Source organism: Eschscholzia californica, unplaced genomic scaffold (assembly GCF_041429995.1).
Source record: "Eschscholzia californica isolate CP2 unplaced genomic scaffold, dmEscCali1.0.p SCAF_2, whole genome shotgun sequence".
Lineage (NCBI taxonomy): Eukaryota > Viridiplantae > Streptophyta > Magnoliopsida > Ranunculales > Papaveraceae > Eschscholzia > Eschscholzia californica.
The window spans coordinates 53729266-53752215 of record NW_028238309.1 but is presented as its reverse complement, the minus strand read 5'-3'; the positions used below and the strand labels follow the sequence as shown (position 1 = coordinate 53752215).

General features: G+C 35.7%; 3 protein-coding genes and 1 pseudogene across 4 annotated transcripts; 2 read left to right on the top strand and 2 right to left on the bottom strand.

Annotated features, from left to right (window-relative positions):
- The first annotated feature begins 1717 nt into the window (after nucleotides 1-1717).
- LOC147559042 (FBD-associated F-box protein At5g38590-like) lies at nucleotides 1718-3547 on the top strand. Its single transcript, XM_086657711.1, has one exon. The coding sequence runs from the start codon at nucleotides 1737-1739 to the stop codon at nucleotides 3507-3509; it is 1773 nt and encodes a 590-aa protein (XP_086513837.1). The 5' UTR covers nucleotides 1718-1736; the 3' UTR covers nucleotides 3510-3547.
- A 3305-nt stretch (nucleotides 3548-6852) lies between these two features.
- LOC147559041 (putative FBD-associated F-box protein At5g56440) lies at nucleotides 6853-8717 on the top strand. The gene has a single exon (XM_086657710.1). The coding sequence runs from the start codon at nucleotides 6879-6881 to the stop codon at nucleotides 8631-8633; it is 1755 nt and encodes a 584-aa protein (XP_086513836.1). The 5' UTR covers nucleotides 6853-6878; the 3' UTR covers nucleotides 8634-8717.
- Nucleotides 8718-12366: 3649 nt separating this feature from the next.
- LOC147559040 (inorganic phosphate transporter 1-4 pseudogene) lies at nucleotides 12367-15151 on the bottom strand (annotated as a pseudogene). The gene is made up of 3 exons (XR_015234480.1): nucleotides 14903-15151; nucleotides 14734-14790; nucleotides 12367-14188 (listed from the first exon to the last, which is right to left on the bottom strand). The product of XR_015234480.1 is annotated as an inorganic phosphate transporter 1-4 pseudogene (transcript).
- Nucleotides 15152-16916: 1765 nt separating this feature from the next.
- On the bottom strand, nucleotides 16917-20108 carry ADF6 (actin depolymerizing factor 6). The gene is made up of 3 exons (XM_086660820.1): nucleotides 20045-20108; nucleotides 18768-19033; nucleotides 16917-17377 (listed from the first exon to the last, which is right to left on the bottom strand). Exons 1-3 carry the CDS (start codon nucleotides 20057-20059, stop codon nucleotides 17227-17229), a joined length of 432 nt encoding a protein of 143 aa, XP_086516946.1. The 5' UTR covers nucleotides 20060-20108; the 3' UTR covers nucleotides 16917-17226.
- Nucleotides 20109-22950: the final 2842 nt, after the last annotated feature.

Below are 22950 nucleotides of genomic sequence, written 5' to 3'. Positions count from 1 at the left end.
AGCAGAGAAACGACGAAGCGAGAGCATCTCACCGAGCGAGTTTGTCGACGCCCCTGGTCCAAATGATGTTTTCGGAAGCCATATGCCAACCGAGAGACATGGGGGAATTTGAATGATGCCCTTTATCGCACCTAAGGATGCATGTTTTAGAAATTCAAGCTCGGGTGGTAATTCAAACCTTCGAAAAGAAAAGACGAGCTCAGAAAGGAAGTCCCTGAACTGCGTGCAATGCAATAGAGACAAGGAAGAGATGTGGTTGCATTGATGGCACTCATTCAACAACAACAACGATAACCATCTACTTCAGAATCTTCACAACCTCTGTAAGCATGTTTCCTTCTTCAGTTTCATCCTGTTTAATTTCTCAACCATCTTCTAGTCCTTTGCGAATCGAGACTAATGGCCACCCATTTATGTAAGATTTCTAAGCTTGTTTATGTATTGCACTTGCTTTTGTTGGTTGATTGCGAAATATTGACTTTTGATTGATATTTGAAGGCTTGTTTATTTATATTGGATATGTAATATATGAATAAATGGTTTAGGCAAGTTTTATTAACACTTTTCTGGTATTACAGGAGCAGTGACTATTGAAGGAGGATGCAACTTTTGAATCAGCGTTTGAAGGTAAAAATTCTCTCCTTCTTGATTTTCCGTATGTTACTGTTCGACTTTGACCTTATTGGATTCCAATATAAAATGTGAATGAAGCATTTTATATGATCTATTGTCGAATTTTCTACCTCAATTTTGTTCTGACTATTAAGTCTGTCTATGTGTTCTCTATCACCTATTTGAACCTAAGGATAACCCTAGGAGAATCACCATAGCGAAAATGACAACTACTGGCCTTATGGTTCGATTTGTGATATTTACGTCAGTGCTTTGTGATTTTAAACATAATTTTGATTGTGTTTGTGATTTTGTCGACTTTGATTAGGTTTTGTGGTTGAAAACTTGTTCGGAAAGTGATTGCGTCTGGTTGTGATTTGTAATTGAACAAGTTTATCTTGTATATATGTTTGTTTCAATCTCCTTTCTCTAAGAAACTGATGCGAAAAGAACATGCTTCCCCATTGTGTTACACTTTCTTAATTGTTACAACTGAAGGAAGGTTTCATATGCTTGGAAAGTCTGGTTCTAGAGTCTGGCGGCAAAGGGTCTACCTCCCTCGTCCTGTAAATCAAATTGCATTTTCTTGTTCTTTTTGATATTATATTTGTCGTCTTTTCGACTATGGGTTTATCATATTCAGTTGGTCAGTGTTGTTAGGGTCGACTGTTGTTGTTACTGTTCATGTTGTTTATGTTGTTATTGTCATGTTAAATGTGCTGATATGCTCATTCATCGATGGCAGGGTTTTGTAAACGTTGGTGCAATTAATGATGGATCCACACCGATTAGAGATATTGCTTGAACTTTTGCGTATCAAATTTCTCATGATCTACTTGTTATCTCTATTTTGTAAGTAGTTGAAATACATGCATTGAGGCTTCTTGACAATTAGTTTAGTTTTTTTACTTTTTTTTACTTTATTTTTATGCATAAAAAAAAATTAGGATTCCCTCAAACAACCTAACAAACACAACCTAATACTTTAGGGAAATAGTTTCTATTTTCTAAGTTCTACCCAAACACAACCTCTCGGGTTTAAGTATTTGCGCATAAACCCTAAACAGAAGTATATATATCTTCTTCACATCGATCCTAAGCAACTAATTGACGGAATTAAAATTATGGAGGAGGAGGAGGAGGAGGAAGGGATTGGTCAAGACATGATAAGCAACTTGGACGAAGACATTCTTCACCACATTCTTTCTTTCTTGGACACGAGAGAAGTAATTCAAACTAGCATCTTGTCATCAAGATGGAGGTACCTCTGGAAATCTTTTCCCTTTCTTAATTTTGACGACGACGAATATTTGAAGTACAAATCAAATACAAAGTTTCGTAATTTTATTAACAAAGTAATGTCCATTCGTGACAAGTCCTCGAAAATAAAGAGTTTTCGTCTCTCGTCTGCTACTTCTAGTTATAAAGGAATCTCTAGATGTTCTAAATGGGTATCTTCTGCAGTTGACATGGGTGTCGAAGAAGCATATGCTTGTATACCATTCAATGATCAATTACGTCTAGATCACCTATTTGCTTGTCAATCTCTGAAAATATTAGAGTTGGAACCTAGTGGTAGTGGTATGCATAATCATCTTTATATACCTGATTCGATGTATTTACCGAGGCTAACGAAGTTGGTTCTTAAGGGTCTTACATTAAAGAGTAAGGATGATGCTATTAAAAAGATAGTCTCAAGTTGTCCAATGCTTGAATCTTTATCACTATTATGCTGCAAATTTGACAACATCTTTGACATCTCTTCTCTTCAACTTAAGCACTTTGTACTAGATACTAATGATGAGATAATTAGTTTCAATTTCTATGCTCCAAATCTCATATCGTTTGAATCACAGCTATACGGAATACAAACTCAAAAGGTATGTCTAATTCAAAGTTTATCCACTTGTAAGTCACTAAGGAATTTGAAACTTATTCGTCATAGATTCGGTTCAACGAGTTTACCTAGTCTCCAAAAGCTAGTTCTTGAAAGTATTGACTTGGACGGTATGGATGACATTATTCAGAAGATTTTTTTAGGTTGTCCGGTTCTGGAGTCATTGTCTATAAAACATTGTAAATTGGATGGCATTGTTTATATTTCTTCTATACGACTCAAGCACTTACTACTACAATATTGTGAAGACTTGGAATGCATCAAGTTAAGTGCCCCAAATCTTATATCCTTCCGTTGTACCGGTATTAGGTGGAAGTACTTTGATGTTACAGGGAGCCTACATGCTTTAGTTGAGGCTAAAATTGACTTGGGCGATATAGATGGGCAATTCAATTCATATGATTCTTCAGATTGTCCTCCAGTTATTGATGAAAAAACAAGAAAAGTTTATTCACTACAGTTGATTAAAATGCTCAAAGCATTTTATAACGTGAAAACTCTGATCTCGCCATCATTATTTTTCCTTCAGGTGCTCTCTCAAGCTCGTTTGTATTTAGAAGAAAGTAACACAATCCTTGAGTTTTCTAAGCTTAGACGCTTAAATTTGTCGGTATGGCTTCTAAAAGACTATACAGACACAATAATATACTTACTTGAGATCTGTCCTAAAATAGAGCTCCTTCACTTGGCGACTCAAGCTTCACAAAGCTACTATAGAATGCCACCCATTTCTTCGTCGTTGCAATGCATGTTACATCACCTCAAGTACATTAAGATCAAACACAGGGAAGGATTTCCAAGTTACGATGATATTACGTTTCTTGAGTTTTTGTTGAAGAACAGTCCAGTCTTGGAGACCGTAGAACTTAATTATGTGACAAGATGGAACTCAACAATGAAAGAAGAAGAGAAACTTATTTCTCACAAGCTCCAAGCTTTGCCAAGAGCATCACCTAGTGTGACATTTTTGTTAATTGAATTTTGTACTGATGATTGGTAATGGATATTGCTTGAATAATTTTGTGTACTATTTGCTTATATGCAGTTTAAACAATCATGTTTTAATATACTATTTTTTTGGATAATTGTAATTTTATTTAAAAAGAAGGATGACGACCAACTGCTTCGTTGTTATAAAGTTTTTATTACTATAACCCCAAAGAACAATACCGAGTACATTGAGATATAAGAAAAGTTTTTTGACCTAGTTCGAGATTCCAGCGGAGTATTTAGTACTTGTCTCTAGGTCTCTCGTCTTCATCATTTGTAAGGTAGCTCAATTGTAATTCGAGAAATGTAAGTGAGGGTCACTCGTACATAACTAGTATTAGCCTAAAAGTTTATTAAGAACTCCGAAACCTAGTGTTATTTGGTTCAGAATTTTTTTAAAGAACTTTAAAGTCTAACATTATTGGTTTAACTTTTTGAAGAACTTTGAAGTTCAATGTTATCGGTTTAGAAATTTCTTTAAGAGCTTTAAGTTTCAGTGTTATTGATTGAGTACATGTTACTCTTTTTTTGTGAGAAATCTAGAACTTTTTGCCTAAAATTGGACCCAATTTTTTAAGGACTATTTACCCATAATGTTGCCCATTTTAAAAATCCAGCTATTTGCGTGCACATTAGAAGTTCTATGTGCACATTAGAAGTTCTAAATTATTTGTACTTGAAATTCCAAATGTTGGTCATCAATTGACTAAGTCAATAAGTCTAGGCTAGACCAATAGCCCAACGCGTCAACCCATATCAATTCTCTTTTAGGGAAGTGAATCTGGAAGAGCTTTGTCAATCAATTCCGAAACTTGGGGGTGGACACGAGTATATTAGGCATAAGGTCTACTCAGGCTCTAAACATAATCATGTTTGTCCTAGATTACGGAGAAGTGAAATGAGGTCTACGCAAATGGGGTCGAAACCTTAAATAAATGGAGGGGGGAGGTTGATGGGTGCTTAATACTTTTTAACCTAAACCTGAATCTAATCCAAGGTCTCTAGCGACAAATATCTTAAGTATTTGTATGACTAATTAACAGAGAAACCTTTATTAGAGGGAGATTGATTCCTTGAATCATGAGGTTCCATCTATCTTCTCTGAATTCACCGCCGTGACAAAGGCAGACCTATGTCAAGACCAACCTAGACTGTGGCCTGGGCTGGAATTTATAGTTATCTATTATAAACATATAACATATATGGACTAATAGCTCAAAGCTTGTGAGGGGAAATAACCTCACAAAGTTTTCTGGTGCGTCTTTAAGACTATCTTGAGCACTAATTCTCGTTTTGTCCTTCAAATATGAGTAACTCACAAAAATGACCTCCCAATTTTACCAGCTTCTAAAATATCCTAAAAATAAAAAAATTTATATTTTTCTCTAATACATCGTATTTAAGCCTGTCCCGGCTAGCTAAAAATCTCGGTTCCACCCTGACACTTTTTTTCTTCGAAACTTTCCAAATCGAAGAAAAAAAGTACTTGATTTAGTCCAGTTATCATGCCGGGAATGCGGTTGCCTTCACTGATGGTTAATGTGGTAAGCTCTTGAATAATATGAGTTAGAGAACAGATTTGCAAAGAAAGACATTGTTACTCTAGTAGGGATGTCAACGGGGCGGGTTTGGGACGGTTCATCCCCTTCCCAACTCCATCCCGTTAGCAAACGGGTTTTACCATTACCGTACCAATAATCAATCGGGGTGGATATTCAATTACCATACCCGTCCCAACTAAAAATTGCTAAACCATTACCGTCCCGCCCCGTCCCGTTTAATATGAAATGAGTCGGGTCGTGTCGGGTTCAAACGCAAAAAATTCACAAAAGTTATTTTAGTTTGAAGTAACATAACAATTGTTAACAATATTTTATAAAATTTTGAGTTTATCAATCAAAAACACTACAACTACTTAAATATTATAGAACATAAAATAGCTAAATTGATAATATAAGATTAAAGTTTTAGAAACATAACCCTAAATAAAACATATGTTTAATATATAACATACTAATAGGTTCGGGGCGGGTTTTACTATCTAACACCAAACCCGCCCCGAACCCGATCATTTTTTGTAACTTCATACCAAACCCGAACCGTTTAATAAACGGGTCGGTAAAACCCGTTCCATTAGGGGCGGGTTTGGGAAAAAATCCGCCGATTCGGACTAAATTACCACCCCTATTCTCTAGTAAACTCAGGTCATAAATTCTGGCCCCACTCTCGGGGAAAGTTAGGAAAGGAATTGTCACGTGATTTTTAATTTCCCTACATACCAAACATAGAGGTGCTCAAAAGGCCGGGCCGGCCCGGGATCGGCCCGTTCCGTACAGGCCCGGACCGGCCTGGCCCGTACGGAAAACGGGGCAGGTCAACCCGGGTACTGTCCCGGGCCCGGGCTGGGCCTCTGTTTTGGGCCCGACGGGCTAGGCCCGGCCCGGAAAAGCCCGGTTTGAGCCCGGCAACTTATTTTTTTTTTCCTTTTTCTATTTTTCTTTCTTTAAATATTTATATTCCTCCTACTCATTTATATCCTATTTAGAAAATATAACAAACTTAAGTTGGAGAAGAAATTTTTGGTAAGCTTTAAAAAATCTTATCGAAAAATAAATTTAAGTAAGTTGTTGAGTTAGAAAGAAATATTTATATTTATGTTAAGGATTCATATCCTTATGTAAGTTTAGAAAATCTTTTCCTTTTTAAGTTAGAGAATATAAAAAGAATATAGGTAAGTTTCATGAAACCATTTTTGTGTAAGTTTTAGAAAATCTTTTCTTTTCGAGTAAGAGAAGAAATTTTTAGTAAATACTATAAATTATTTAAGTAAGTTCCATTTTGTTTTAATTTACTTTAGGTAAGTTCGATCTTTTTAGGTAAATAGTCATTACTTTAATACTACGTGATAAGTTTTATTTTCTTTTAAGTAAGTTCTATTACAAATAGTTTTATATTTGTAATATTTCTTTTTAATTTACTTTTAGGATTAGTTAAGTTTTAATTGAGTTTCATATTAAAAACTAGGAAAAAAAAAAAAAAAAATTTAGCCTGGTCAAACCCGGGTTTAGCCCGGCCCGGCCCGGATAGGCCTGGCCTGGGTCAACTCACGGTCCCGGGCTGGGCCATAGGTTTAGCCAACCCGGGACCGGCTTGTCCCGGGGCTATTCCAGCCCGGGTTGCTTGGGCCCGGCCCGCAACCCGGCCTGGAACGTTCTATTCCAGGCCGGGCCGGCCCGGCCCGGCCTTTTGAGCACCACTAACCAAACATAGGAAAAATTCAGAATTAGGGTTTCTGAAAATATTAGTATAAGTATTGCATAAACCCTAAACAGAGAAATATCTTCTTTACATCGATCCTGAGCAACTAATTATCGGAATTATGATTATGGAGGAGGAGGAAGGGATTGATCAAGACATCCTAAGCAACTTGGAAGATAACATTCTTCATCACATTCTTTCTTTCTTGCCCACAAGAGAAGTAGTTCAAACTAGCATCTTGTCTAGAAGATGGAGGTACCTCTGGAAATCCTTTCCCTTTCTTAAATTTGACTACGACGAATATTCTGAGTACAATTCAAAAACAGAGTTTCATCATTTTATTAATAAAGTAATGTGCATTCGTGACAAGTCCTCGAAAATAATGAGTTTTCGTCTCTCGTGTAAGACTTTTATTGATAAAGGAACCTCTAGATGTTTTAGATGGGTCTCTTATGCAGTTGACAGCAAAGTTGAAGAAGTATATGCTCGTATACCACTCACGGATAAATTACCTCTAAATCACCTATTTGCTTGTCAATCTCTTAAAATATTAGAGTTGAAACCTAGTCAAATGCATACTAATCTTTATATACCTGATGGGATGTATTTACCGAGGCTAACGAAGTTGGTTCTAAAGGGTCTTACCTTAAAGAGTAAGGATGATGCTATTAAGAGGATAGTCTCAAGTTGTCCAATGCTTGAATCTTTATCCCTATTAGACTGCAAATTTGACAACATCTTTGACATCTCTTCTCTTCAACTTAAGCACTTTGTACTTGATAGTAATGATGAGATAAATAGTTTCAATATCTATGCTCCAAATCTCATATCGTTTGAATCCCAGCTATATGGAAGGCAAGCTCAAAGAGTATGTCTAGTTAAAAGTTTATCCACTTTCAAGTCACTGAGGAATTTGAAACTTATTCGTCATAGATTCGATTCAACGAGTTTGCCTAGTCTCCAAAAGCTAGTTCTTGAAGGGGTTAAATTCGACGGTGAGGGTGACATTATTCAGAGGATTTTTTTAGATTGTCCGGTTCTGGAGTCATTGTCTATAAAATATTGTGAATTGGATAAAGACACTCTTTATATTTCTTCTATACAACTCAAGCACTTATCACTACAATATTGTGGAAAATTGGAATACATCAAGTTAAATGCCCCAAATCTTATATCCTTCTGTTGTAAAGGTGTTAAGTGGAAGTACTTCGATGTTATAGGGAGCCTAAATGATTTAGTGGAGGCTAAAATGGACTTGGATGCTATAGTTGGTTCATATCGTTCTTCAGATCGTCCTCCAGTTATTGACGAAAAAACAAGAAAAGTTTACTCACTAGAGTTGATTAAAATTCTCAAAGCATTTTATAATGTGGAAACTCTGATCTCACCATCATTATTGTTTCTTCAAGTGCTCGCTCAAGCTCGTTTGTACTTAGAAGAAAGTAACACAATTCTTGAGTTTTCTAAGCTAAGACGCTTAAATTTGTCGGTATGGCTCCTAAAAGACTGTATAGACACAATAATATACTTACTTGAGATCTGTCCTAAATTAGAGTTCCTTCGTCTGACAGTAGCTTCACAAAGCTACTACAGAATGCTACCCCTTTCTTCGTCGTTGCAATGCATGTTACCTCACCTCAAGTACATTAAGATCAAATATAGGAAAGGATGTCCAAGTTACAATGATATTACGTTGCTTGAGTTTTTGTTGAAGAACAGTCCAGTCTTGGAGACCGTAGAACTTAAGTATGTGAGAAGATGGAACTCGGCAATGAAAAAAGAAGACAAACTTATTCCTCAGAAGCTACAAGCTTTGCCAAGAGCATCACCTAGTGTGACATTTTTGTTAATTGAATTTTGTACTGATGATTGGTAATGGATATTGCTTGAATAATTTGTGTACTATTTGCTTATATGCAGTTTAAACAATCATGTTTTAATATACTTTTTTTTTGGATAATTGTGATATTTTTTTTTCATTACCATAAGCACAAAGAACAACATGAGTACAGTGAGATATAAGAAAAAAAAATTACCCATTTTTCGTACTCCTTTTTATGCCATCGAGATTCCAGTTGAGTATTAGTACCTGTCGCTACGTCTCTCGTCTTCGTTATTTGTAAGGTAGCTCGATTGTAATTCGAGAAATGTAAGTGAGGGTCACTAGTTCCTAACTACTATTAGATCTTCAAAGTCAAGTATTATTGGTTCAGAATTTTTAAATAGGTCGCGGCTTTGGGGAATAAAGAAAATTCTCCGGGGAATAAAGACTTTTCTTAAAACTAGTCAAATAAGATTGACTTTTATGTTTCTTTTTTATTGCTAAGGGGCTTCTAATTTTAGAAGATGCTATAACTCATCACCTCTCTACCACCTCATCTTCTCGCCACCTCATCATCTTCTCCGGCGAAGGTCGGTGGCCGACCAGTTTTCCGGCCGGCGACTTCCAAACATAAAAAAAAAAAAAAAAAAATTTCTCTCTTCCTCTCTGTCTCTAACACTCCGGCGAAGGTCTCCCTTCGCCGGAGTGTTAGGGAGAGAGAGAGGAAGAGAGAAAAAAAAATAAAAATTTTGAAGGTCGCCGGCCGGAAACCTTCGCCGGAGAAGATGATGAGGTGGCGAGAAGATGAAGTGGCAGAGAGAACAGATGAGATGGAGGAGAACTTTCAAAAAAATGTAGTTTGCATTCCCCATAAAAATTTATTCCCCGGAGAATTTTAAAAAAAATCTGAATTCCCTCGAGAATTTATTCCCCGGAGAATTTTCTTTATTCCCCAAAGCCGCGGCCTTTAAATAACTTTAAAATCCAACTTTATTAGTTTAATTTTTTTTAAACAATTAGTATTATGGACATGTTTTGACCAGATCTTGAAATAATTATTTGGTAAGTGTTTGATTGTTTTCTTTATCTGTTTTCTATGTTTCATCATTTGTTCTTTAGTTTTTGTATCTTCAACTGACTTTCTGTTGTTTATTTTTTTGCAGAACAACATAAACATCTTGAGTTCTTAAAAACTTAACTCATAGTATCACAGTCTTACTTAAGTACTTCTAGTTTTATTGGTTTCATCTTTTACATGACAAACAGCTTTGTAAGTATCTCATTATGTTTATTCTTCTTTTTGGATGAATCAAATGCATGAGTTTATGGTATGATGACATCTTGATATTGCAATATTTCATTGTTGGTATGAGTTTATGATATGATGTCATCTTGGTACAATCTGATGACTTGGAATGAATGAAATATGTGGCTCCTGATTCTACAACATAATGCAGTTGAACTATTACCCATAATCTGATGATATATGTAATCTGATTTTATGAGCATATGATATATATATATATATATGAATGATGATCTATGTTTTATGATTTTCCGAGCATATGATATGTATGAGTTGATAATGTTAACTCATTATGATGGCAAAATTTCTTATTCTTGGTTGTGTGATGTTTGTTAATTTCTGATGGTGAAATGAAATCTAGTTTAGACTTGTGAAGGTGGGCTCTAGAATTAGCCCCATAACACGATATGATTCCTTACCTTATTTGGTAAGTTGAGTCGCTTCTTCTTTATGATGGTCGCTTCGGAGTCCGCAACATGGTCTATAGGATTTCTTACCAAATGATGATAAATAATTCATGTTTGTGATGGTTAGTTGAATTAAATTCTGATGGTAACTTGAAGTCTAGTTTAGACTTGTGAAGGTGGGCTCTAGAATTAGCCTCATAACGTTATATGATAAGTTGAGTCGTTTCTGTTTATGATGGTCGATTCGGAGTGCGCAACATGGTCTATAGGATTTCTTACCAAATGATGATAAATAATTCATGTTTGTGATTTCTTACCAGTAAACCCTAATCAGTAATCCCTAAACCTTAGTTCTTGTTCTCGACTGTTTGTCGATTGATTGACTGAAAATCTCTTCTTCGAAGATCTTTACGAACTAAGATTGAAACAAGCGATTTCTTTGTGCATACTAAAATTTGTTCGAAAAAGCACAAGGTGGGTTTTGAAACATTCTAAGAATGGTGTTCGTTAATCGTGTGCATTCAATGATGTTAAAATGGCGATGTTCTGATGACATCTTTACTTATGTTTTAAGTTACACTGAAAGTAATTTGTTATTAAATGTATGTTGAAAGTAGTTATGTAATTTTCAATAAAATGACATCTTTATGTTTGGGCATTGAACCCGGTGCCCGATCGATCAGTGTCCGGCAAAAAAAACGGCCATGAACAGATTTTTTCTCCAAGTAAATTCCGTTTAGTCCGACTGTTTAGTCTGATGGTCCGAGCGGTCATTGATGGCATGTGTCCATTCCACCCGGACCGGGAGGGTGGTTGTCCGCGGACTGCCTGTCCGGACCGATTCCCACCCTTAGGCAAGGCTAATTGTCCAACGCATATATTAGGCATAAGGCCTGTTATGGCTCTAAACATAATCAGGTTTGTCCTAGATTACGGAGAAGTAAAATGGAGTTTCGGAAAATGGGGTCGAAACCTTAAATAAAAGAAGAGGGGAGGTTGATGGGTGCTTAATACTTTTCAACCTAAACCCGAATTTAATCCAAGATCTCTAGCAAACAAATATCTTAAGTATTCGTATAGTGAATCAACAAAGAAACCTTTATTAGAGGGAGACCAATTCCTTGAATCATGAGGTTCCATCTATCTTCTCTGAATTCACCTCCCATACATTCCTCCACAGAGGCACTTTTCAAAACTTTCCAAATCGAAGAAAAAAAACTGATTTAGTCCAGTTATCATGCCAGAAATGCAATTGCCTTTACTGATGGTTAATGTGGTAAGCTCTTGAATAGTATGAGTTAGAGAAGAGATTTTTCCCAAATCGAATGAAATTTGAATCATATTGTTGTTCACCAGAGTGTGTCTTAGTTGCTTTCGTGGAGAACTTTAGTTTAGCAAATATGTCACCAGTTGTTATTTTTTAAGCTAGCTAGATTTAGAAGTTGATCTTAGATGTGCAACGATATGTTCTTTGTCTATTTAATCCATTCACGCCTTCGAGTATTTCTAGTTGGAAATGGTTCTTAGAACTTTGCTAGTGAATGTATATATTGTGGATCGCCATTTTGTGTGTTTTCACTACATTCGAATTCATATTATCGTTTAGGGAATCTATCATAGTTAACATTCGTGGAGTTCTTTAGTTCAGCAAATCACGAGTTGTTGAAGCTGATCTTACATGTGCAAGGAAAATGATAAGTTTTTAATATTCTATTCACCCCTTCGATATCTCAAGTTGGAAATGTTTCTAGAAATTTGCTTAAGAATGTATGTATTGCGTATCATTATTTTGTGGTTTCACTGCATTTGAATCGTATTGTCATTCAAGGGAGTGTGTAATAGTTGTTTTATAGAGTTCTTTAGTTGAGCAAATACTCCACTAGTTGTTGTTCTAGCTAGCTAGCTTTAGAAGTTGATCTTAGATGTGAAAGAAAAATGATTTTTACAAAAGAAGTTGCCTAGTTGATTTGGCGGTTGTAATATTCATCTCAACGGCCCATTTTAGCATTTCCCTAGTTCAAAACTTTAAAAATGTAATAGAGAAAAGAGCTTAGAATCTATTGTGAACCATATAGAGGAAGAACTCAAATTATTAATAATGGGATTCAACTACATGTTCAAATGGACCATAATCAACCAATGGTTAAAAAAATACTAAACAAAAACAAATACTATAAAACATTAAAGTTCAAAAAAAAAAAAAAATTAACCAGGACTATTCCCCAATACTACTAAACTAAAACCCTAGAATAATAAAGATCAAACAGGAACATTTTGTTCTTCCTTCTCTTCTTCATTCTCTCCTGACATCTCTTCCAGTGACTTTCCATTAGACTCTGGTACTAAGAAAGTGAAAAGGAATCCCAAGATGTTGATTACACCAAGTATGATAAGTGATTTCTTAACACCAATACCTGCTGGATAACCTGGATCAGCTTTACTTTTGTCTTCATTTTGAGCTAAATATAAGAACCCAAATGCACCTATTATTGCGCCGGCTTTACCTGAAGCAGCGGAAATTCCGTGACAAGTCGATCTAAATCTGGCTGGAAAGATCTCGGCTGGCACGACGAATGTGGTTGCGTTTGGACCGAAATTAGCAAAGAAGAATGTTAAAGCATACATTACCACAAACCCTAGCCTGTTTTCCTTTAATGTCCAATGGTGGTAAGGAATTGCAAGACAAAACATGAATATTGTCATGAACCCGAAACCCATCAATTGAATTGCAAATCTCCCAATACGATCGATGAAAAAGACTGTAAACCAATACCCAGGAACAGTACTACAAAGAGCAATTAGGGTTTGAGCTCTTGAAATTCTATAAACTTCATCCATTGCATTCATTGTCTTTGCAGGAGGAATCCACCCAACTGCACTAAAAATATCCTTCTGAAATAGATTCTGACTGTAAAATGCAATATCAAGTAAAAACCAAGTCATTGAAGTGCCAAGCAAATGCAACCCATGTCGACGAAGAAACTTCATAGAAAACAACCCGAAAGAGTTTGAGGTAACTTCTGTTATTTTCTCCACTTTATCTTGTTCCGCTTCAATCTCAACCTGCAAAACTTTAGACATGTCGGAAGCTGCCTGTGTGGCATTTTTTGCTACCAGAGCGGTGTAACGAGCAGTCTCGGGCATTTTCGAACGCGAATAGAAAGTCATTGCAGCTGGTATTGCTCCAAACATCAAAATTATACGCCAAGCATAATCAGACTCAGGAATGGTTGATCCAACCGGATCAATTTCATAAGGAGGAGCTGGATAAGCCTTGCTAAAGATAGCTGAAACTAAGATAGCAAACGCCCCACCAGCCAATATTCCAAAACCTTGCATAGCGAAAACGGCTGAGATAAATGCTCCACGAGTTTTCTTGTTTGAATACTCCGACATGATAGTTGCGGATAACGGGTAGTCACCACCAATCCCAAACCCTAACCAAAACCTCCAGAAACAAAGTGTAACCATAACAGCCTTTGGTGTATGACCAAAAGAAAGACCAGAAGCAAGTGAAGCAATTACCATGACCCCAAGGGTCATACCATAAACACGTTTTCGACCCATTTTATCACCGAGCCATCCGAAAAAGAGTTGCCCGGCAAGAGTGCCAAAGAGGGCAACACCATTAACAGCACTTGAGATATTTGGTGGTAAAGAACCCGGTTTTGGTGAACCATCGACATGATAGTACAACCGACCGAGTAATTTGGTGACCAACGAGATGCAGAAGAGATCATAAGCATCAGTGAAAAAACCCATACCAGCTATCACAATTGCAGTGAAATGGTACCATTGTGTTTTTGCTGAATCTAGTTTACTAAGAACCTCCAACTGTTGTTTTGCCATAGCTATTAGCTATACCTAGTGCAATTACTCAAACCAGAAAGATAAATCTGCAAGATTTGTAAAATGGACAATGATAAGTGGGTATGCAAAGAAGAGGTCAAATGATGATGTAAGGGTATTATGATTTGCCTAAACCCTAAACCCTAGAAGGAAAAAATCATAGCTCTTTAAAAGGATTCAAAGGTTGACAAAATCAAAGAGCAATACTACCCATGAATAAAAAGAAATGAGAAAATAATTTTTTCACTCTTAAATTCAAATAAATCAGAAAAAAAAACAACAAATAATAAATGGAATGAATCAACAGTTACCTATTAAATAGCCTATTTTAAAGGATCTATTAGAAGAAAACCAAAAAAAAAAGAATAGGTATTCAAATTTTAAATCAAAATTCTTAATAATAGAAAGATTTCATTCTATAAAATGAAATACTAAGATAAATCAAAATCAAAATCAAAATGAAACCCATTATTGTATTCAATATTAGTACATAAAAAATAACAAAATGAAAGAAAGAGAAAGAGAAACTTAAGAATGTCTAAGATGAAAGATTAAATAACATAAAATAAGAGATTAGGGTTTTGATTATTACTTGTTTTATCTTTCTGTAATGCAAAAGTGGAACTTAGAAACAAATCTTCACCAACTCCTGTTGTATCATATAAACTCAATAGTATTATAAGAAGAAAAGCTACCCATTAAACATAAAATGATGATAAGAATGAATCAAGAAATAGATAGAGAGAGAAGAAAGTAATTACCAGTTCTTGAGAGAGAGAGAGAGATGAAGTTGAAGGTAAATGAGGGTTAGGTATTTATACGAGGAAGAGATCTTTCGTTCCTTCCTCATCAGTTAGAACTCAAAAGAATATATTCAAAGCATATACTTTTTTTTACAACAGAATTTAGCGGATTTTAATCAACGGTTCGATTTCATCCTTAATTTCGTAACTCAGTAACCCCCTATTATTTAGGAACATATGAATATTATTATTCCTATTCGAATATCTGGAGTACTTAACTAACACCTCATCTATAATGCATCTTATTGTTCATAATTCCCAAATGAACCCTAGTTTATGGACACCAACTTACGTTTTGATCCCCATCTTTTGTGATATGAGAGTTTAGCTCTCTTTTTAAAGATTCTGTTATATAAGAGTTAGGGTTAGTCTTTTTTTTTTTTAGTTTGATACCATTTTTGTCAACCTTTTACCAATGTTTTCTCTTCTTTGGACAACATCATAGGCCTCTTGAGCAATTGGCACCATGCCAAGCCTAACGATATAAAATTGCTTCTTGGGTTCTGTCCGTATGGGTTATGTCGGACAATATTGAGTGGACACTCTTGAACACCCCCGTTTATTTCACAGGCTCAGTCGAGTTGAGCCCCCATTCGGGTTTCGGGTATCTACCGACTCTAACGGACTCAGGTACAAGGCCAGAGCTAGGTGTGGGCTGTCCCGGGCTGAAGCACGAGGAACAATTCAAGATGCTATTATGTTTGAGACAGAGAAGGTTACCAACCTAGCTTAGTCAAAGTGGTTCCTAGCTTGGTCAAACTTCCATGAGGTCACTGGTTCCAATACCCTTTCCATGAGACCTTGAACCTTAATTTTGCTCTGGCTTTCATCTTTAGCTCTTAACTTTGTCCTAGTTTAGTATTTAGACCTTGACTTTGACCCCCTATTTTCTCATTAAATTTATTTTTGCGCTTTACTTTTTAAGCTACCCCACCCTAACTCAAATTCCGAGCTCCGCCCTTGCTCGGGTATCCATGACGTGATGACGGGTTTCGGATTCTCGGATACTTTATCCCAGACCCTAGATAGATGTTTAGCTACAGAAGACCTCATGGCTCATCTCTATAAGACCTAAAGCGAGTTGTTATAGTGACACTTCATTTGAACAACAATCAATCGTGGAGGAATCATACATGTTTAGCTACAGAAGACCTCATGGATTCATTTGTTTGACTTATAGCGAGTTGTTGTAGTGACACGTCTTCATTTGAACAAACAATCAATCGTGATTCCTGGAGGAATCATACGACCTTCTCAAATCTTTTACATAATTGGGATGGGACATTAATATTCGTCAGCTTCATTTTGGGTTCTTTTAGCTTTTCTTTGTTTTCTTTTTTTTTCTCCTTGTTTTTGTCATTTTTCTTGTTTGCAACCTCCTTGGTTGCTTTGTACCCTTCACATCATCAATGACATGACTCCTTTCCAAAAAAAAAATTTACAAATTAAAATATTTCCTTAATTTAGTGTCTCTCTCTCCTCTCTAGTGTTAATCTATCTCCTTCTACTTGCTCATTTTCTCCATTGCTCTCTATTTTGCTTGCTCTGAGATGTGGAGGGGAAAATCTCTTTTTAAAGGAGGATGAGGAAGGGTTCTAGTGAAAGGGATAATCCCCTTCATCAAAATCCAAACCCTTCTTCAAATGATATATAGGAAACATGCACAAATAATCACATACTATAACATATATGAATATATATATATATATCTCAGTCTACATGACCCGCCTCTATGGACTCCCACTTGAACCGCCTGCGAGAGAAACAAGATATTCTCTCTCCACATGGGTAACCACGTGAGAGGAGAGAGAAACCACAGGTTGCTCAAGTGGGAGTCAGGATGCAGGATGAGTATACTTTTTATTTGAATTATCAATGAGTAGGTGATGGCATGATCAGAATTGCTTGTTATTTTTGTTCGAACTTCTTTTTGTTTCACTAGTCTGTCTGATAATGCAGATATGCAATAATGGAAGACAAGAATCAAATACAATCCATTAATCAAACCATTTCATAAATATAAAGTTTAGAGTCATTCGAACAAATATTGTAATAATAACCAAACCCATCTTCACCTGAGAAGCATCATGGCAATAAGAAAGCTCGTCAGAAATATAAGTAGACAAGCTTCCTATCAGCCTTCTCGGGTGTTGATTTTATTTCAGTGATTAAGCCATAAGTTGTTCAGAATCAGTAACATATACTGAGTGAAGAGCACTCACTTCCTTCTCTATCAATCAATTTCTTTGGTTGTTCATGCCTTTCTGTAATATAAATATTGCTCAGTGGGCTCGTTCTCTGAGCACGTCAAGTTCCATCTCTGTTGGGTCAGTTGCTTGAATCTCGTAGTGGATACCATCAAGCTCTCGTCGGAACCTGTCTTTGGATGTCGCGTAAAGCATCTTGGAACGGATCCGAGATACTGAAGGTGACCTGATCAACATGAATGTCTATAAATTAGTCTAACTTTAAGTTATAGAAAATAGGAAATAGATTATACTAGTAATCGGATATGAATATGATTGTTTTATAAAATGCAACTTTTTTCCTTCTTAATTGTCAACTTGAATTAAAAATAATAATACAAGATTGTCCTGCAAGAGATACTGATTAGACATGGAAAACAACATCAATAATGCCCGATGTTCTATGTTCACCAAAAGAGAATCATCTTGACAGTAGAGCATTCTGGTATTTCCTACAAATTTAGGAATCTGTCCTTATAAAAGCAATAATAGCCAACCTCTTGTGCATTTTATAATAAAGGTTTAAAGAGTGATCTAACGGTACATTCTGTTAGAAATTTGACACAAACATAAAACAATCACAAAACAATATCGAGAGAGAGCTCTAAATTTCATATTCCTCTAATGTGTTAAGACAGAGAAATCGGTCGATGGAAAAAATCTAGCTCTAGAGGTGTCATGAGAGGAAATCCCAATTCAAATCAATAGGTATAACATTCAAATGAACCTACCCATCTATTAGTTTTCATGACGTGCGACACAAAATAAACCAAAATCCTCCCAGAAGTACAGTTGCCTCTGTAGGCAGTATTTTAAACAAAATTGATGAACCCCCCTCTGAATACCACCCATATAGTCCTTAATTAAGGTACCACCCAGGCACACTGACCTAGTTCCACATGGTAGAAGGTTTTTCCTTTGCATAGGCATGTCTCAGACCAACCCAGACTTCTCCACCAAACCAATCTAGGCGCAAAACCACCCAAGAGGACTATTGGTATGTAGGACAACTTGGAGAACGTGTCATAACTGTTATGTAACAACCGTGGTTTGGAAGGTCTTCCAAGTTCCAAAGCGATGTAGGACTAAGTGCCTTGGACATGAAACTTCAATTTCCCGTTAAAAAATTCAGGTGATGTTTCCTAATCATGGGCAATTAAAATTCAGGACTGGGATTGTAACATATTCCACAATCGTTGTTACAAACATCCTAACAATACTGAAGAGATATTTGAGATAAATGTGTTCACAAATTACACGAAAAGAATTTTGACAGCTTCACATAATTGACAACATGCAACTAATGAAATTCCCACTGAGATCGAATTATATGCTTCACAGAGAATACAATCTCATCTAAATGTCCATCTTATATGATATGTGAACCTACTCTGACTTGTAGAAAAACATCCCAAAAGTTCCCAAGAACCCAACTCCACAGTCTCCTTAAGAGTTTAGAAGTATGCAACATTATCAAGAAAATCATTTTTGTGTCTTGTTTTATTCCAGTGAATGATAAATCAAATGATTTATCTGATTTGAAATAATAAAGCACAAAACAGGAAGGAGAAACTGACCATGCAATGAAGAAAATCTTGCTCTTTTGGCAATTCTCAGAGGTGACATAATCGAAGTCATAGATCGCATATCGGCAATCATTCTCCGGCAAAGCTGCTGTAAAATCATCATAACTCTCAGCTGCACCTCCAGTTTTTTCAACCACTACTTCCTTCTTTTTCTCATCGATCTTAAAGACAACATAGCGATGCACCTTCTTTCTTTTCAGTTCCATAAATGTGTTCTTGCTGTGATCAGCCACTCCCATACCGGAAGAAGCATTTGACTGTGAAACAAAAATAAATGAACAAATGCTTCATCATAGTGCTCAATAAAATTCTTAATAAATATCAAATATATGAAATAAAATAAAAATTTCTACATCATTCACCCAGATCAAAATGAAAGACCGGTAAAATTCAACAAACCCTAGGCTAAATCAAGATTCTTCCAAACTATATCTATACTACGCAAAAGTTATTCACATAGGTGATAACAATTTACTCCCTCGGACATGGGGCTTGTAGACCAGTCTTTACGCATCCTCTAAAATACCAAGAGGTTGTGGGTTCGAGTTTCGCGAGGCGCAGTAACTGCATATTTTACCTCAGGAAGTTTCTCATGTTATTTATAGGTGCTAAAATAGCGTATCTAGTTTGTTTTATGGCTCGTTTAGGGTTCTTTCTGATGACCCGTCATGGGTTCTTTTTCATGGCCTAGAAGGCAGTTTCATGATAGTTATGTGCTTATTTCATCCTTAAGATGTAGTAATTTCATACGACATAATCATGATTTTGCGACGAAATCGTGTGATGTATCCTTAACAAAACAATTCTCTCTCATCAAAATTGAATATATTTCATATTGCTTCACTTCAACAATGAAAAAGGGGTACAGGATTATCATGGATCAAGAATTTGACCTAACCCAAAAACAGAACATAACAAAAGCGAACTCAAATTCTTCCAACAATTGACTAGTTGCTTTCTAAAACCAAAGTAAATAAGCAATTCAGAGATTTTTAATCACTCCTACTAGAATAAAAACTGTCTTTTACAAAACCCAAATTACTGAACTTTAAAGATTAAAAGGAACCCTAATTTAAACTCAAGTAATATAATGATTATCTAATTGGAATACTAAAGATGAATAGATTATAGATCAGCCCTAGTTTCTCAGTCAAGAACAAGGTTTCAAGCACAGATTACAAGCATCAACTACGTTATTAGGTATGAATTAGAAATCGAAACTCCAAAAAAGAAGAAATCTAAGAAAACCCAGAGATTGAAATGCTTACCATTCTGAAAGACATGCTGAAATGGAGAGAGAGAGAGAGAGAGAAGAACGAATGGAGAGAACTACTGAAGAGAGTTCTTTTATAAAGAAGAATTTATATTCACTTAAATTTCAAAATGGTCCACTAAGATATGGTAAATTAATTTTACCTCCGCGCTCAAATAAGAAAGTACTCTCGAAATCCCTATGTCGGTACATATGTAAGATAGTCCCATTTTCAACTTTGGAGTGTCTTGGATCTAACAATGGTTGAAGAATAGCTAATACCAAAAGGTACCTCATTTTGGCCGTCAAATGTGATGTTGAGGAAAACTCAAAAAAAATATATGTAAGACGTCGATCGAAACTCAAAAAAAACGATAAATTGTCAGAGATAGAGAAACGGTTAATTTTATTAACAATTGAATTCTAAAACTTGGAAAGGAATTCTTTCACACAGTATTATTATAGTTTCCTAACTTACAAAAAAAACTAAAGAAATTAGTATTAATTATAAAAATACCGTTTTGAAGGCCTAAATGATGGAATTTTGTTGGACTCGAAAGTGGTCAGACCATAGCATAAGCGATGACTCTTGAGAGTAATACCGTTTTTATCGATAGTCTAGATTGTGCAAGATTTTGTTATAGGCGACTTTGGTTTCGATGAATACACCATTTTTTCCTTCAGTTTTTTGCTACATCAATTTCTTTCATAAATATAACAACCAAAGCACTACATCAGAATGGATAAAAAAATTCAGTTGTAATATCTACTACTTAAGCGACTTTGGTTTCGATGAATACACCATTTTTCCCTAGCTTAGCTGGTGAAGCGATTATGTTTCAATATTGAGGTCAAGGGATTGAGTCCCACACACAACTTTCTTTTTTACTAGAAAATTTCTACTACTTACACTTTTCTTTAAAATATCTACTACTTAAGTTAGTTGAAATTATTGTTTGGTTTAAGATGACTACTTATTAAACATACATTATAAAGGTCATGCTTGGCTTAAAATTGGTTCTTATGAATTGAGATAACTCAATTTTGACCTCCTCAAAGTGACCAACTAAATAAAATGGCCTCGTAGAGATGATGAGTTTTCTAAACGTCTCCCCTTAATTGTGATTTTGTCTGATTTTTCGGTGACTTGTATTTTGAATTTCAAAATTGTCTTTTTTAGACTTTTGTTCTGGTAAACATGTTATTAGAAAGAAAACTTACTCTTCGTGTTTGCTTCCATTACGATCACTTCCTCTTCATCATCTAGCATCGTTCTTTTTAATCTTCACCATTATCTCTCCATCCCCTCCTTTGTTTTTTGTTTTAGTATATTTTGGGAATCCAGTTGGAGGAATGGCCCTTGATCCATATTGACAAAATTAGAGACTGATTGTTATACATCAAAATTACCACGGAATATCTAAACTGTTAAGAATTTGCTTTTCGTTTCTAGCTTGATCGTGTAATGTGGAATTCTTTCATTAACTATAACAAAGAGGTGACCCCACTCATAAAAGTTTCTGCCTTCGCACTGCTCAGTGAGGATCATGCACATTACTACAATCGCTGTTGAGATATATTTTTGCCTATTGGTCTTATAGATTCATTAAGGATCTTTGATAATGATTAGGGCGGTTACAATCGAAGATCAGGTACTTACCTCTCAGGCTCTCATGGTCGAACCAAGTTCAGAGTCATAAAGAGTAACACATGTCACCCAGGGGGGCGGTTGTGGGTTCATAAATCTATGAGGATTCTTTTGCATGTAAAAATTATTATTATTAGGTATTCCAAATAACTCTTCAACAAAAAAAAGGTATTCCAAATAACTATGTTGTTAATCTTAGGTGCTTTTAAGCATATTAGAACATTTGAAGGATTTAGTTTCAATTTTGTGTTTTCAAAGAAGAAAGGAGAAAGAAACTAGGAAAGAATCATTCACTATCCAACTCAATTCGTCTTCTTCTTCTTTTCATCAAAAATTTGAACGTTATCTGTTTGGGCGGTGCGTTTCTTCTACGCTTACTTTTCCCACTGCGCTCCTAGCGCATGTTAGCATCATTGTTGACAATTTACATTTGGCTCCTAAATTTGTTTTGAAATCCAATATAGACTCAACATTTTATTTCCCTTCATCAAAATTAACAATATAGCATTCAAAGTTTTCATTCTCTTTTTACCCTATTTCAATAGTCTTTGTCTCTCCATCATTTCCTCCTTTCTATCTTGCTAGAATGATCGTCACAAACGTCGTCGATTGATAGTTAGCGACAGTCGTCGACGGCAATATAAGATATAACATGTTTTTCAATCTTATTTTTATACTTTACAACCCGAAGGAAGACAAAGGCTATACACAGTTTCAATACAATTTAACTCAAATGAGAAAAATATGTTGGAGTAATTCTTATTCGACTCCTAGATTAGACTTCTTTTTTGCCCCTAATTTGTAAGTAGCGAACCAACAGAGCTGCCGACAAATCTCCCTATTGGACTCTACGGAAGTGTCTACAGATAATGTGTCTCTTTCTAAGCTGGACATTGTGTTTTAGGAAGATTACCGAAGATTCTACTATTGAAGAAAGGCACGCTGATAATTCAAAAAAAAAAAGTAAGGCACTAGTAGTTCCAGATAAATATTATATAAGCATCAAACGTTTAGACTATAGAGTAAGAGCATCTCCAACCAGAGATTCTATCTTACATAGAACTGTTAGAGTTTTTCTTAAAAATCTATCTGGAAGGGGACATTCTATGTAGCTTGGTTCTCAAGGTCGTAAATCAACCCGTTGTCTTGCCTAGTATTGGCCAACTTGGTGATTTATTGTTCGTACATAAGTCGGAGGAAAAACTGAAGAAGGTCCCCAACATATGCAAGGTCCCCAACGTATGCAAAGATAAAGTTATCGAATAATAAGTATT

Bases quoted from the DNA above. Each gene is read 5' to 3' on its own strand.
- ADF6 (XM_086660820.1), bottom strand. The intron at 17,378-18,767 runs GTCAGTTTCTCC...CATGTTGATCAG, and splicing joins AAGATTTTCTTCATTGCATG to GTCACCTTCAGTATCTCGGA.
- LOC147559042 (XM_086657711.1), top strand. From the start codon at position 1,737: ATGGAGGAGGAGGAGGAGGAGGAAGGGATTGGTCAAGACATGATAAGC.
- LOC147559041 (XM_086657710.1), top strand. From the start codon at position 6,879: ATGATTATGGAGGAGGAGGAAGGGATTGATCAAGACATCCTAAGCAAC.